At 42.7% G+C, this 17,433-nt stretch overlaps 1 protein-coding gene across 1 annotated transcript in view; it reads right to left on the bottom strand.

Annotated features, from left to right (window-relative positions):
- Positions 1–17,001, bottom strand: part of LOC124775317 — a 444,140-nt gene extending 427,139 nt beyond the window's left edge. The window contains exon 1 of the mRNA XM_047250152.1: positions 16,808–17,001. Coding sequence (XP_047106108.1) covers positions 16,808–16,937 — 130 coding nt within the window. The 5' untranslated portion in view covers positions 16,938–17,001. The remainder of the gene's footprint in view (positions 1–16,807) is intronic.
- Between the last annotated feature and the right edge of the window lie 432 nt (positions 17,002–17,433).

Here is a 17,433-nt window from a genome sequence, read left to right as displayed (position 1 = left end):
CGGCGTATCCTCTGCTGCTGAAGTTACAAGCACTTCGTGTCCATTGTGGTGCCGGGTTGGAGTCCAGTCTGACCTTTGCAGGTACTTGACGCGGTTGCGTCTTCTGGATGGTACCCGTCGGTATCCGACTAAGAGTGAGATGATCTTTACGTCGTTCTCTCGGCGCTCTTAGCAAGCGCTCGTCATTGGACGCTGGATTTTACGAAAAATCACGGTGAACATTCGATTAGTGTGCACGTCACTTTGTGTCGCGTGTTGGCTATTTTGACTCCGTATCCTGGTTGCCCGTTGTGTATATAAACGCGTTATTTATGAAGGTTTTGTCTGGTACTACTCGAGTTCAGTTCTGTCAATGTGTGTGGGCTTGTGGCTGTCTCTATTCCAAACTGAATTTAGAATCTAAGAGTATAGAACGCAGATGTAATTCTGATTTACGAATTGTACCTTACAGTCAGTGAAAATTGTTTACTCTAGCTACCTTATTTCTGAGGCATATCTATAGTTACCTGTTATCTAGTATCACGATCTCGAGCTGTTTACTAAATTGTTCCCGTAAAAAATGATCGTACTTTTCTGCATTTGTAGTATTTTTAATTTTTACTAAATAACTAACGAATTGCCTCTGTGTTACAGGATAGGTGATTGTATCTCTTGTTAACTGTGCTCTAGTTAAAGATGACTGTGTACCATAATTGAAATTTTTAATTAAGCCGGCCGAAGTGGCCGAGCGGTTCTAGGCGCTGCAGTCTGGAACCGCGAGACCGCTACGGTCGCAGGTTCGAATCCTGCCTCGGGCATGGATGTGTGTGATGTCCTTAGGTTGGTTAGGTTTAAGTGGTTCTAAGTTCTAGGGGACTTATGACCTCTGCAGTTGAGTCCCATAGTGCTCAGAGCCATTTGAAACATTTTTTTGCTGTTTGTAATGTAAATGTATTTTTGATTTAATATTCTTTACTAAAAGGAAGTGATTTTATACTGTTGCCGTTTTGAGGTGTTTATGTATTACTGAAATTTAATCTTTTCAGTTCTGGAGGCAATTTGTTAATGTTAATTCATTATGGCTCAGTATCTTTCCACCCCACACCAGCTCCCTACGGCATTTCAAAACCAAATACTAACTTTCGCAGTTATAGCTTCAAAATCGCCTTAGTAGCGACATTTCAAAAAGAAATCTTTTGATCCCTTATTTCACCCCATTACTGGTAGAATTGCGGTAAATCCCTTCTTAAACCATGCCTACAGTGTAATATCAACACCCTCGCAAAGTTTAAAATTTCTGTCCTCAGCGGTTAGGGCTGGGCGGTGGTGAGTGATTCAGTCACTCATGTATAGAGATTGCTTCTACACCATGCAAGTCTTCCGCCCGTATACACACACTTACAGTGCTGCCCGTGTTCAACCTGCATTGTTGCTAGTCTGGATCGCTTAAATACTTATATTTATTACATTATTTTATGTAATGTCTTTAAGCGCTCCAGACGGTACTATTCGTGAAGTGGTATTAGAATCGAGTACTGAACATAGAACGAAGATACGAACGCTTGCTTTTAGCGACCAGTGTTCTTACCATTCAGCTTTCCAGGACCTGTAATGGCTCGCTCCTTGCCGGTGTCCTGATTTTGCCTAAGCTATGTGATGGATACCATGGTGCAATTCGGCGCGGTTGTGAGAACCTTCATCGCTGAAGGCAACGTTCCAGGTTCGAGTCTTGGTCCGGCACACATTTTTAATCTACCAGGAATAAAAGCTTCGTCCACTCCGCTGTAGACTGAAAGATTCATTCTGGACACAATGCCTTTCTGCTTCCTTTTTGTACTGGAAATGATTAAACTTTTGTCGCTCTCGCGCTGGCTAAGCGAGCTCGCGATTATTATACGACACTGTTAAGTTCATCCCTCCCAATCACAGTCATCACAGTCAGTCCCTCTCCCTCCCTCTCCCTCCCTCTCCCTCCCTCTCCCTCCCTCTCCCTCCCTCTCCCTCTCTCTCCCTCTCTCTCCCTCCTCGGACTAACTTCTTTAGTCACTTGGAAGGGTATCACCTTTTTCTTTTTCTAGTGCCTATCCGTCCTTGATGTTGGTGACCATTGCACTTTCGTTTGTTCGAAATAGTTCCTCGCTCGTTTTTGAAGTCCGCCACGGTGCCTACACAGACTTTAAGAATAAAATATTTCCTGAGAAGTCCGTGAGTCTAGGTATGGACAGAGATATTATACCAGAAGAAACTCCTGAGAAACAAACGGCGAGAGGGGGGGGGGGGGGGGCTTGAGCATCTCTCAGTAATGTCTTTTCCGTCCTCTCGGCTGTAGTTTAACCGAAGTTTCTGAACGTCAATAATTCTAATCTTAATTTAAAAATACCTTCTTGTTCTTATTCTTCCTAGCCTTCTTTTAGCAGGTATTTTTCTTCAAAGAACGTTCTGCAGCGGTTTATACCCGTTTCTATTCCTCATAACACAGCATTTACTGTATTTGGGACTTCCATTTATTTCTTAGTTTTACGGAGACATTAGTCTTTTTATCTTTCCGTGGGACTCCTAGCATTCTCCTGTACAGCCGCATATCAGACGCCTGAAGTTATTTACCATTAATCTCAGACGAAGTCCGGGAGTCAGATGCTTGGAAAGGATGGGAAATATGTAGTAACGTAGAAGTCGTAATTTTATTTCGACTGAAGGTGATGGCTCTTTGACACATTAGTCATTTTACAATGTGTAGCTCTGATGTTCTAAATACGGACTAATTTCTTGCGCGTTATCACATTGGCTGTTAGTGTTAATATCCCGATATGTGTATTTGTTTACTTGTTCAGTAAGTTTACCATTAGTGTTTACGTTAGTTTAGTATGCCTTTCCTGCAAATGACAATTTTGTTTAACTTACGTTGATTTCTAGGCCTTAAAGCCCATTGCTTTCATTGACGTGATATAGAAGATGCTGAGGACTATTTCAGCTATCAGCAAGTACCACTGTATCATCACGCACAATGTCGATACGTAGTTTCATGGAGTGAGGCCAATAATTACGGATAAATATAAGTTGGGCGGACGAATTAAATTTCCTTCGAGATCTTCCAATCAATCTTCGTCGCAGTTTTTGATGTTGCTGAGCAGCAGTCATTCAATAATTTTTGAATGATCAAATCGCCGTTTTATTTTGTTGGTGTTTATTTAATTAGGAACCAGGTTTCGGCTTTTTATGCCATTTTCAAGTGATTGAGTTTGTTAACATAAACTGCAGGACAACAAGCTCAAAATTGGCCATAAATTAAGGAGAAATATTCGCTCCCCACGAAATGACAGTTGTAAAATCTTCATCTTGTGAAAAGATCAGTAAATAATAGTGGGAGCCTTACTGATCTTTTTACAAGATGATGATTTTGCTACTGGTATTTCATGGGGAGCGAATATTTTTCTTAATTTGTATCAAATTTTGAGGTTTGTGTCCTGAATTTTAAGTTAATAACATGAACTCACACTTGAAAATGGCATAAAAGGCCGAAAACTGGGTCGTAATTAAAAAACAACAATGCAGTCAAATGGTGGTGAGTTCATTTAAAAATCTTCGTCGGGTTTGCGGACCGCTTAACTGTATCTGTGTAACTTCTTAAATAATGAATCCACCTATAAATTTGCGAAGGAAGGGGAAAAGGTCTGCTGTGTCCTATCCAAAGGAACCATCCCGGTTTTTGCCTTAAGCGATCTTGGTAAACCATGGGAAAGCTAAATCATTGTCGTGTTCGTTATTGACATGTATAGTAGACACAAATCTAGTTTTATGAATTTTCATTTCATATGTGACATAACGATGTGTTTTTGACAACAGACTGACAGGAGCCATAGAGGGTGACATTTTTATTCTTTGTATTGATGTTGACTACCACTGTGTTTTCAGCACCTGTAACCACTGTAAAATGACTAAGGTCGAGACTACGGTGGTGGCTATTTTAAGTAATTAGTACAGTCTATGACAAATATAGAGACATTTTAAAAATTCCATGTTCAAACGTTTGTCAGAATTTGTCATAATTCATTAAGTAAATGTAAATAGAAGTATCTCTTTCTTGTTCATGTATATGAAACTGTAACTGAGAATAGAAACGCGCTGCTGTCAGACCACTTTTATACTTAAACAATTAAGTGCATTTAGGGTTCCATATCTCAGACGGTAAAAATGGAACTTTAACAGGATCACTTTGTTGTCGGTCTGTCAAAAATCCTTTTTATCAGGAACGGATAGATGTACCAAGTCGAAATTCTCACATATTACGGTATGTAGTCCCCTGACGTAAAAAAGTGAAGGTTCTGAGTCAAAGGATTCAAAAGGTAAGGAGATTCATGTCATTTATTTTGATACTCGCAAATTTGCTCATCAGAACGTACGGGGTACTTCCCTTTGACCTAGAATCATTAAATTTGGCAGAAAGCAAGGATTCGCAGTGCAAGAAATGGGGGGGGAAAAAAAAAAAAATCAGAAAATCGTTAATTTTTAGTTATATCACTCGAAATATTTCTATTGACACTTTTAGCCGATTTCAGACATAAAATTGAAATATTTTTCTAAAGCCCTGGAATTCCCAGGACTGATGTCTTGCTTATCTCAGTGTAGATAAAAGGAAAATTCGTCGGGAGTCTAGACATGGATGAACTGCCTGTAAACATAATTATGTTTGTGCGGAACCCTCGGGCCGCGAGTCTTACTCACATCTGTCGTTGTCTCTTTTTGTATACAAACAGCTGCAGCGAAAAGTCAACAATTTTGCATGCACTGCATTCCACATGGCTTTTTTTTTGCACTCTTCTAATGCCGAGTTCCCACTTTCAGACTCCGCACGTTGGAAAAAAAATTTTCAAATGTGTGTGAATTCCTAAGGGACAAAACTGCTGAGGTTATCGGTTCCTAGACCTACACGCTACTTAAACTAACTTATGCTAAGAACAACACTCACACCCATGCCCGAGGGAGGACTCGAACCTCCGGAGGGAAGCACCGCCATTCAGTGACATGGCGCCTCTAACTGCTTGGCCACATCGCGCCGCTCCGCATGTTAGTTCTGAAACTTTACGGAATGATATCGCCATATAGACTTTTTATTTCGGGAGCGGTACACTGCCGAAAAGTTTGCCTCCACCAGTGGAGTCTATATTTTGCTGAGTAATACTGTTTCATCAGCCTGCTACACAGGTGCCGTTTCGCTTCACCCGCGAGTTAGAAACTGCGTCGGCGTTTAGCACCTACCGCCATTGACGACGCCCGAGATGCTTTCTCCGACTGCACAGTTACTGGGAGCGGATGGGAGGGGGGAGGGGGAAGGTCCCAGCATTAAATATGATATAACATTCTTTTCAATACTGGACCAGCAGGAAAAATCGACAAGAAGGGACGCAGGTTATGACACGGTTTAGGACGTCAAGCAATAACGTTCAGAGTACTCGAGTGATTGTGGAGTGTAAAATCTGAAGGGGAAAACGTAGATTAGAATGCAAGTACATCCAACAAATAAGTGACGATATTTTGTGCAACAAGTGCTACTCAAACGGAGAGCTTGACCCAGGCGTAGGGTGCATGACACCGGTCGGAAGACATACGCAAGCGCACACGCACACACAAAGTATCTCTTCTGAGTACTTGTGTTTCTCGTAAGCTTCTTCAAATGCTTCGTATACTTCTCTGGCTGGATAACGAACCAGCTCGCAATGTCAGTCTACAGTTCCTTGTCATCAACATTGTTCATCGAACTACTGTTTCACGTCTTAAAAGACTGGTGTGAACGGACGAAAATTTTCCAACCAATTTTATCCTCGGCAGGATCTGTGCGGCGGTGAATGCCCTTTTTCGAGGGGAAGCACTACAGAGGTAAATGGTTACCTGGGTCCGTATGATGAGAGTTTCTATGTACACACGTCGGCTTAACTGTTGACCCACATTCCATGAAACCAACGGGAAGACCCCCTCTCCGTCGCAGAAAAATATAGCCAGACATGTTTGAACTCGAGTAAGGTCACTTTTTTTTGTACTGGCATAGGCGAATGGTGCCACTGCATTTTTATTGTCTTCATTATTCGTTGTTATAAATCATCTATGTCTGTTTCGCCAAGTTGAGAGAGAGAGAGAGAGAGAGAGAGAGAGAGAGAGAGGGGGAGAGGGAGGGGGGGGAGGAGTATATGATTGAGTGTGATGAACGCATTCCCTCGAAAATTTCTCCTCTTCATACCACCCCTGTGTTAACACACATGAAGTGTCACTGATCTCATTTGTACTAAGATTATAGTACATGCAGGGCGCCTATTCGCTTCCACCGCAATGAGTGGAGTGTGTAAGTTCTAATTAGTGTTCACCAGCCTGCAGTCTTCTATAGTAGTTGCCCCTTGCGCAAAAAGCAGCACATAGGTCGTCAATGCATTACCTGGAGGCTATAATAAATTCTTAGCAAGAAACTGATATTGTATGAATAATTAAAGTTTCAATTTGTTTATACGGGATGCCATTCGCTTTTTATGAGCAGAGTATGAGCAACTGCACAATTATATTCCACTTTACGAATTACAAGTAATTTCCATTCTTTACACTCCCATAAAAAATAAAGCAATGAACTGCGTATTTACGTAATTATTATCAAATTGTTCTCAGTTACACATTCAGATAACCAGAGATTCCTAAAAATTCGTTAACCGATACCGACTAAGGTAGACAACATGTCTGTCTTCAGAGACTGTCGAACCAGCTCTGATCTTACAGCCGAACCTCTTCGCTCGCCATCCACGTTAGGCGGGATCCGGTGATCTCCGAAGTGCTTTGTCTGCCATTTCGTTTAGCACCTGTTTGCTATTCGGCTGGTAATGAACACTTTTGAAATATTAGAATAATAGCCAACTATTGAAATATGCTTTACATTAATTGCAAGTACTTACACTGTATTAATGACAGAAGGTTATCATTTTGGCGCGCAACTTCAGAACGCAGCAGCCAATCGCAGAGAAGGACCAAAATTTAGGCGGTCTTTCTCACGATACCCGTACCGAGCAAAGCATCTGTCGTCGGTGGCACACGATACACTGCGTCACCTTCCCATTGCTGCATTCTGAACTACTCTTTAAGAGCTTCGTGTAGCTGAATATATTGATGGCTGCGAAGCCAGAAATGTTACACTGTTCCGTCGTAACAACAGGGCTTCTACTTTACGTTCCTTGCTCTTTTTGTAGTTACGCTACCCTAGTACCTTGCCCTTGACACCCCCCCCCCCTCCCCTTTCCCCGTAGATTGCTATTTACGAGTATTCCGTGATCATTGTGTAAGTAGTGACACGTTCAGCACGAGAAAATTCATCAGCCAGAGAACCAGTCACCGATCATAGTTTTCATCCCACTTGCTGCGCGACTTCATCTGTCTAGAAATTCAACCAGCCACGCTCAGGTCATCCCACATTTTTGAACGGCATCTTTTAAAAGTCTCAGCGTCGTTGTGTAACATTTTTTCCAAACACTTGTGCAGGTTCGTAAACTACGCGCAATTTCAATGCGTCTGAGCAATTATAGATCCTTTTACGCCCAAAAATCTAATTATAGCACGCACTTCGGTGAAGGCTCGAGGAACGGCGTTCGTAACCATTATTATCCGTAGCCTTTGTCACGTACAGTCAAACGATTGCTGAATGAGAACAATTCTTCTGCAGTTTCGTAATCAGTCATAGGATGTTGCTCTATCCGTGTAACCTTGATCAGCATAGCCAACATTCGTAGATAACCAAACGACCCCCACATCTCGATAAACCTCGTATTACTTCCAGGTATGAATCATTGCTTAATGTTTGTCAATTAGAGTATTCTTTGACGTTACTTAATAGGTTATTCCATGTAAACAGTTTTTATGTGATCGAAATTGTGATTTATTTGTGTATGGGAAGCGGTTTCGGATATACACCGGTCTTCAACTAATTTTACATCCACGATTAGGCAACAACGGCTGTAGCATTGATGAAGTTGTAAGATATAGTAGGCACCAGTTAATTACAGAAAGTTAATATTTTGCCACCTCACCGTCGATAAGAACCTGCTCTTATGTCGTTTATGTAGCCAGAAGTGCTTACAAATACACATAAATGGTGACTTTAACAGTATTATTATCTGGAATTAACAGTAATCAGAATCTATATATTTCGTACCCCTCGAGTGTTGCTTACTATTGGTGACAAAACTTAAGAGTTGCGATAAGAGACGTTTCGAGACCATTTTTCCACACAAGCGACGCATTTGGTGGTCCCTGCCCACATGTTTTATTCTCTCCCCTGTGCCAGTTCGCTACTAATGATACATCCTGTACACAGAAATTACACTTGGGCGACGCTTGTGTTATAATTGATGCCCCAAGCTGCCGCTTGTGCTTTAAATCTTCCTTGGTTGTCATCATTAAGCAGTCGACAAATGCGTATTGTGATCGCCCTTTCGCGGTATAAAACATCAGTATAGTTCTCTGTAGGAACAGAAGCCTTTGGAGGTTCGAGGTGCTGGTAGTGTTGTTGGACAGCAATCTAAGATGAACAAGAATGAGGCCAGGGTCACTACCCTTCTGTAGCAATGGGTAAAAACGATTTCAATAAGATATCAAGTGGTGATACACAATACATAAATTGAAGAATGGAAACGAAAATTCGGTAAAATTGAGGAAATAGTAAAATGGTTCAAATGGCTCTGAGCACTATGGGACTCAACATCTATGGTCATAAGTCCCCTAGAACTTAGAACTACTTAAACCTAACTAACCTAAACACATCACACAACACCCAGCCATCACGAGGCAGAGAAAATCCCTGACCCCGCCGGGAATCGAACCCGGGAACCCGGGCGTGGGACGCGAGAACGCTACCGCACGACCACGAGATGCGGGCAGGAAATAGTAGACCAAATAGGCAGTTCTGTATGTTGCTGTTAATGCAGACCCTTTCATGAGATTAAAGATTTAGGAAAAGCTGTAGAAGTAAATTGTTCAAGATGTTCCAGATTCTCAGGAAAACAGCCAGTAACATTGGTAACATACAATATGTATAAGAAGTATAAGAACCAAGAGGACACAATAAGAATCTATCACCAGTACAGAAGACCCGGGATTACAAAGGGTGTGAAACGGTGCGCAGTCTTTCTCCCCCTCTTGTTAAACCGGTATATAGGAACAGCAATAACGTAAATAAAAGAAATGTTTAGGAGTGAGATTAAACCCCAGGGTCAAAGATCAATTATGCGATTAGCTGATGACACAGGTATCCACAGGAAAGTTAGGAATAATTACAGAAACTGTTTAACGGAATCAACGGTTTTGTTAGCACGAAAGACGGATTAAGAGCAAATCGAAGAAAGACTAAAGTAATGCGGAGTAGTAGAAGTAAGTGAGAGCTAAACTTAACGCCAAAGTTGAAGATTACGAAGTAGACGAAGTGAAGGAATTCTGCTAGCTTGAACTGTAACACTTGACAGATGAAGCAAGGACGACATGAAAAGCAGACTAGCATAGGCACATGCATTCATAGCCAAACGAAGTCCGCTCGTGTCAAACATAATCGTAGGTTTCAACATGAGAAAGAAATATCTGAGAATGTACGTTTGGAGCACAGCATTGAATAGTAGTGAAACATGGACTGTGGGGAAACCGGAACAGAAGAGAATCGAACCTGCTCAAGATTAAGTGGACTGATAAGAAATTCGGTTCTCCACAGAGCTTTCAGGGACAGGAGAAAAATGACTAGTTTAAGGCGCAGAATTGTAGGAAATTTGTGAAGAAATCAAAAAATAACTTCCATGGTCCTTGAGGGATGGGTTAGGTAAAAAATTAGAATACATCTGAAAAATAATTGAAGGCGTAGGATATAAGTGTTACTGTGAGAGGAAGAGATTGGCAATGAATAGGAAGAATTGACACACACAAATAATGCAGTGAACAGGTAAAGTTGTATGGCACTGTTGGTTGGGAGAACCTATAGGATTATTTCAGCCGCCTGGTATTCCTTTATGAACACAACTGCGCATTTCCTCTGCGAAGCGTGGGAGCTGTTTCTTAAGTGTGTGACTTTAGTGTCGGCGACAGTCAGCAAGATGTGCTGTCGATGACGATGAGATGTAGGGGTTGCAATCTGCTGCCGCCACTTAGCCTACTTTTCTCGCGTAGCGACAATGGCATACCGAGCTTAAGGTCCTCGTCCGAAGCGCGAATGACCGTTAACAGCGCCACGCGTTCCCTCCTTTTGCAGGCCACATACTGGCGGTGAAAATTTATTACACCACCAGGATTCGAAGTAGCTACTGGAGTAGTCCCGGGCCATCATGCAGACGTGTTTTACGGCCGGTCTCAACCAAGGAGGCGGGTTACATGCACAGTGCTGCGAACTGCAAGGAAGTAGTAGTCGTTCGTGCTAACGCTGCGCTGATGTTGGATTTTTTGGAATGCTGCGGCAACTAGCTTCCACTGTTTCCAAAATGATGGAATTTATTCTTGGAAACGGACTACATAGATAATCAGCTTTCTTTCTACCTCTACATATATAATCCGCAAGCTACTGTACGGTGCATGGCGGAGTGTATATCGTACCAATATTCATTTCATTTTCTATTCCATTCGCATATTGACCGAAGGAAAAAATAATGCCCATATGCCGCTGCTCACCTCCTTATCCCTTACCTTATCCTCGTGATTCCTACACGAGACACACGTGGACGGCAGTATAATGGTCGCACAGTCGTCTTCGAATGCAACTTCTCCAAATATACCCACAAGGGTTTCGCGAGAACTACGTCTTCTTTCCTCCAAGCATACACATGTAAGATCCCCAAGCATCTGTGTTACACATTCATGTTGGCTTTGCCGACCTGTTATCATCTAGTGGCATCTTTATGAATTCTTTCCATGTCTGGTGTCACGATTCTTGATAAGAACTCCAAATATCGGAACAATGCTCTAGAATTGGATGCATTAACATCTTTCCAGCGATTTAATTAACAGACTCACAGTACTTTCCCCAGAACATCTCCAACGAAGCTGTCTTCCACTCATTATCTCTAATACTGATTTCAAGTGATCGCCATTTTCATATCTCTTCTTAGTATTAGCCCCAAATCATCATCAAATCATCTCATCATCAAATCATCATAAAATAATAATAATAATCATCATCAAATCATCATAAAATAATAATAATCATCATCATCAAATCATCATAAAATAATAATAATAATCATCATCAAATCATTATAAAATAATAATAATCACCATCATAAAATCATCATCATAAAATCATCATCATAAAATCATCATCATAAAATCATCATCATAAAATCATCATCATAAAATCATCATCATAAAATCATCATCATCATCATCATAAAATCATCATCATCATCATCATAAAATCATCATCATCATCATCATCATCAAATCATCATCATCATCATCATCATCAAATCATCATCATCATCATCATCATAAAATCATCATAAAATCATCATCATCATAAAATCATCATCATCATAAAATCATCATCATCATAAAATCATCATCATCATAAAATCATCATCATCATAAAATCATCATCATCATAAAATCATCATCATCATAAAATCATCATCATCATCATAAAATCATCATCAGTTCCTCCTCAACAAGAGCACTAAAATGCAACTAACTGCCGGCTGGAATGGCCGAGCGGTTCTAGGCGCTTCAATCATGGTGATCTATTAGTTGTCACAATGTTAATCTTCTTAGTTTGTTTTAGTTGTCACAATGTTAATCTTCTTAGTCTGTTTTCCTTCATCATTTGTATGTGTCCACTGAACTTCGCTCTTCTTTTCCTGATATTTCAATTGTCTTTCTTAGAGTTCCTTTGCCGATCTCTCTATGTAGATCCCTTCTTTCTGAACGCCCGTGGATCTTTCTAGTATTTTCCTCTCTTATTTTCTCCTTGATTTTCATTCTTCCCTTGGTTACTGTTATTTCTGAGGCACACAAGGCCTCTGCTAACCTACTGTAGAGTATTGTCTTAATTTGACATTGATGGAAGTACTGCTTTTGTTGTAATGGCTCCATGTACCTCTAAGTCTGTATACTTTTGCAATTTTGTAATCTTTTCTTCTTCACTGCATTTAGAGTTCGGTCCTGTTTTCTGTATTGTTTTTCCCAGTTATTTGAAACTTTTTACTGGTGTTATCTTTCCATACTTCGCTACTACTGGAACTCTGTCGGTGGATTGTGTGTTCACGTTCTGAGCTTTTTTTCCATACGAAATTTGTAGTCCTGTATGGACTGGGATTTCATGTAGTGTCTCTGCAGTTTATTTGGCTTCTTTTCTGTTATTTGTTGTTCTAGCAGAGACCACACATCTTATGTTCACGGTTCTATTCTTTTGTATCTCTTCCTTTAGCCCATTGACTCCTTTGTCCCATGTGGAAATTTTGTAAAACTTTTTGCATTTCGGGCTCTCGTAATACAACAAAAATATGTTCTTACATGATTGCCTGAAGGAACAGACACTGTTGACGATCCACAGCTGTATGAAATAATTCAAAATTAGTTCGCCGACTGCAAACTCCTTGGTATCAGCTGTATTAGGTGTAGATCTAATACACGATAGTGACATATGAAGATTTATAGCACACCGAGACTCGAACCCGGATTTGGTAGTTATCACGAGCAGTCACCGTAGCCACTTCGGCTATCCGCGCACGCTCCCTGGACCGATCCAAACTGAATTGATCAATTTATGCTCGCAACATTGCTTGCATTCCCACAACAGGGAGCATGAGAAATTGGAATCGAGACGAAGGTTACCACTGTAATGTACCCATTGTGAAAGTTTGCGTTGGTTCAGGGAGCGTGCACAGATAGCCGAAGCGGCGGAGGCGACTATTCGCGTTAAGAGGGAAATCCAGGTTAGAGTTTCTCTGTGGCACAAATTTTCATGTGTCACTAGTAGTACATCTACACCAAATACAGCTGATGCCAAGAATTCGCATTTCGTACAAATTTTTCGAGCAACATGTTCCTCAACTTAGAACTAAATAATCATTTTAGTGAATTAGACACGTTGGTAGGTCAAGCGAATGATGAAGCAGTCATTACTTTTCTGAAGAAAAAAAACATGAACTTTCAGCTCAAGTAATCTGCAGATAAAGCTACGAAAATGTAAAAAAGTTTAGTCTGCGGCGGTATCCACAACGTCATACCCCCAGATTCGAGAACGGAGTGGTGCCACTTCACTATTTACCTGAGGATGGACAACGCGTTTGAAACATACACGATGTAAACAACAGCTTTCGTGACCTGGTACAGAATACGAACAGGACCGAAAGTTTAAATTATCACCCAGAAAAATAAAGTGTTACGTAATTAAGGTGGTGTTTATTTGCAGGTGAAAGCCGACAGTCCTAATGCATTCTGAAATCTCCCCTTCCTCCCCCACCCCCTTTCCCCGTAGCACAACGCTAGTGCAAAAACGAAATGAGGAAATGAGGGAGCGCACCGATAAAGCGCAGTAAGGTGCAGTGGGGTACGTTCTAGGAATCTGAAGGTGAACAATGCTGCGACAATCTCTGGTGACCTGGAAGCGTACGACAATATTTCGTCGTCGTCGTCGTCATCGTCGTCCGTTACACGGCATCCTCTTCCAATGCTTTGAAAGATATTCGCGTGACGATGAACGAAGTGGTAGACCATATTCTCTCTCTCTCTCTCTCTCTCTCTCTCTCTCTCTCTCTCTCTCTCTCTCTCTCTCTCTCTCTCTCTGTTTCTCAAGAACCGGAAATCTCAAGAGAAGTGGAGGTCGTGGTGCTCAAAAACCAGCGTTTCACAATCGAGGCTGTAGTAGAAAAACTGAAAATTAGTCATGCATCAGCTGTGAACAGCTTGTAAAACCGACCGCTTGGTTCTGCGACAACTCACACGCCACACGCAAACTGCCCACCCGAGAGAGCATCGGAAACTTCGTCCCACATGCATTATGCCAGTCCAGATTTCTCCTTTAGCCACCTAACCAGGACGAAAGCTAGGGGTTATGTAAGTCTTAAGACAAAGGAGCAAAAAGCAAGCAATGCAAGCGTGAGGACTCATCACCGCCGAAAAATGTAAAGACCCAACAGTCATTGGGCAAGGCGATTCTGAGTGGTATTTGGGAATACCGTGGTGTGGTGCTAACGGATTATCTGGTAAAGGGAAAACCCTAAAAGGGACACAATAACGATATCTCCTGACGAGGTTATTGTAGGCTGTTAAGATAGAGCATCACAGCAAGCTGTCCAGCCGTTTTTGCTGCGAGGCAACGCCCCAGCACATTCCACACAGTCCCACATGTTAGTTCTTTGGACTCTCAAATTCACCCCCTTATTCTCCTGACACGGCACCCAGTGAACCCTTCCCCTTTCCTCTGATGATGAAACCATCCCGTGGCATGTATTTCCAGAAAGGAGAGGTGATAATGGAGCTGTAAAGTTTCCTGAACAGCCAAATTCCGAACTTCTAAAACCAAGAGCTCCGTCAAGTCATTCGTCTTTACGGAAAAATTTGTCTTACAGGAAGGCGAACATATAGAGAACGGCTGAAAATCACCAAATTTCATGGTTGTCACTTTGCTTTTTCCGAGGTGTCCCTCCTACGATTTACATGCCGAAGGTCTTCAGCAATAGTACTGTAATGGAATAGGAACGGGGTGTTTGTGCTTGTTTATTGGCTTCATCCTGCATTTGTCCGTGTTTGAAGAGAGCTGTAATTCGTTATTCCAACAGGAAATTTTGTCCAGATCTTTCTGTATTTTGGAGTTCTCGTAGCCCTGCAAAGACACATCATTTGACTTGAATATTACATGATTAGACAACTTAGTACATAGGCATGTAGTGGGACCTCATGTGGACAATGATGCCATCATGGTTTTGATAACAGCATTCAGCCGGCCGGTGTGGCCGAGCGGTTCTAGGCGCTTCAGTCTGAAACCGCGCGACCGCTACGGTCGCAGGTTCGAATCCTGCCTCGGGCATGGATGTGTGTGATGTCCTTTGGTTAGTTAGGTTTAAGTAGTTCTAAGTTCTAGGGGACTGATGACCTAAGTTGTTAAGTCCCATAGTGCTCAGAGCCATTTGAACCATTTTATAACAGCATTCAAGGTGACGCAGAAAAACGGAAATACTGAAATACTGAAAATGTGTAGTGACAGTTGGGATCACTGTCGGACAAGGACCATGAGCTGTAAACAATCTCGCCATTTTTAGTAATGACAGATCAGTGGAACAGCCAACAGCGTGCGTTTGCCATAAGCACGTTTTACGGACACAATGATACCGCGGAAAGTGCGCAGAGCGAGTTCTGGTATTTTTTTCGACCACAGGCCTCGTGGTCGAGCTCCCTCGAGACGCGGGATAAAAACTTGATAAAACATTTTGAATCTGCTAAAAAAAAAAAAAAAAAAAAAAAAAAAAAAAAAAAAAAAAAAAAAAAGGGGGCTCAATGTCCGAGAATTGCTCGTATTCCACACAATATCGAAAGCTGTGCGCGTTTCAGTGCCGTGGTGCTCACGGCATTCAGTTCTTAAGCAAGCAGCTGTGGGCAGTGTATCCCGAGAGTGTTCGACGCATTCTCAATAATCATTTAAAATTTCGTCTGTAATAGCTACAGGTCTGAAGGCTTGCGATTAGAATTCTGTCAGCAAATTATGACAAGCAAACGACGACAATGAATTTCTTGAGGAACTGTCTACGTCAGATGGGGCCCCATTTTCGTCACACAGGTCATGTGAATAAGCAGAACTAACGTTGGACCTTACTTTTTAGAAAATGAAGAATAGATCACAGTTACTGTCATGCCGGCCGGAGTGGCCGTGCGGTTCTAGGCGCTACAGTCTGGAACCGAGCGACCGCGAATCCTGCTTCGGGCATGGATGTGTGATGTCCTTAGGTTAGTTAGGTTTAAGTAGTTCTAAGTTCTAGGGGACTGATGACCTCAGAAGTTAAGTCGCATAGTGCTCAGAGCCATTTGAACCATTTGAAGAGTTACTGTCATTTCGGGTCCGTATGTTTGGATGCTGCAATCTTTAGTTGCACCTGCACTGAACAATGTCCCACAACTTGACGAAACCTAGGTTCTACAGGATGGCGTAACATCGCACACTGCAAGGCAATCAATGACAGCTGTGCGGGAATTGTTCGGTAATTGTGTCACCTCAAGATTCGGTGACATTCCCTGGACTCCAAGATCACGGGATTTGATCGTTTTTTATTCTTTTCTTGTGGGACTACGTCAGGAGCCAGGGCGACACGACTCGGTCAAGTATACTGGTTGAGTTGAAACAAGGAATTCAAGACAAAATTCATGGTATTAAAGCTGAGATGTTGCAGCAATTTATATAGACATTGGAAGAATGCATACATACAAGAAGACAGCATCTATAGGACGTAATTTTCAAAAAGATACTTTGGATTTCCGTCTCTTAAAAAGCAAGCTGTAATGGTTCAACTGCTGTCGATAAAATTTGTTTGATTTTTTACTGGATGTTTCCAAGGTTGCCGTTTTTCTGTGTCAGGTGTATCATTAAGAGAAAGTAAATTGGGAGAAACGTGAATAAATCTAATCTGCAGAAACCCTTGAACCGTCGGACGATTTCCAAACGAGTGCAATGTCCTGCTATTTCACACTGTACCTGAGGATGAAAAACTCGTTCGAAACACGTACGATGAAAACTGTAGCTTTTGTGCCCTAGTACAATATAGAGTGCGTGCCGTTATCCTAACAGCAGCCTGAAGCTCAGGCGTGGAACGTGCGGGTACGGTATTGTTGTGGCCGGACTCACCGGCGATGCGCGGTGGCTGCCGGGAGTTAGCAGTGGCGTCTACGGCGGCTGTTGCTGTTGTCGTCGCGGCGACCACCTGCTTGCGCACGCCGGCCACGACACGCGGCTGCTGCGAGCTCAGGACCAGCATGGCTGGCGCACGCTACACGCTCACGCACTCGCGTCTACCGCAGCCAGTTGCCGCCCCGCACACGTCGCACGCACGACTGTACCAGCTGCGACGCGAGGCCCAGACGTAGCTGCGCCGCCGGCGACGGCAGCGCCAGCGCGCTCCCGCGGCGGACGCCGGAAGCTGTGCGCACAGCTGGAGCCTCGGCCGCGCCTCCCGGGACCGAGGCGTCCGTCGGCGGCCCACCAGCTGGTGGGAGCTGCACTCGGCGGCAATTAGCGGCGCTCCGCCAGCGCGGGCCACAGCAAAGGGGATCCCGCCGGCCTCTTGCTACAGCAAGTGGAGCCGCCTCCGAGAGACGGCCCGCTGCTGTCAGCCACCAAAGTGGCCTATCTCTAGAGAGAGAGACACTATCGAACGGCAGTCACCTCTCGCAAGAGGCTATAATAGTCCTCTCGTCTTTAGGATCCATTATTAGAAAAGGCGAACTGAAGAGTCAGATTTGTTGGAACGGTTG

This window comes from Schistocerca piceifrons, chromosome 2 (genome assembly GCF_021461385.2).
Source record: "Schistocerca piceifrons isolate TAMUIC-IGC-003096 chromosome 2, iqSchPice1.1, whole genome shotgun sequence".
In the NCBI taxonomy this organism is placed as follows: domain Eukaryota; kingdom Metazoa; phylum Arthropoda; class Insecta; order Orthoptera; family Acrididae; genus Schistocerca; species Schistocerca piceifrons.
Note: the sequence above shows the minus strand (reverse complement) of the source record. Positions and strands in the feature narration are given on the sequence as shown.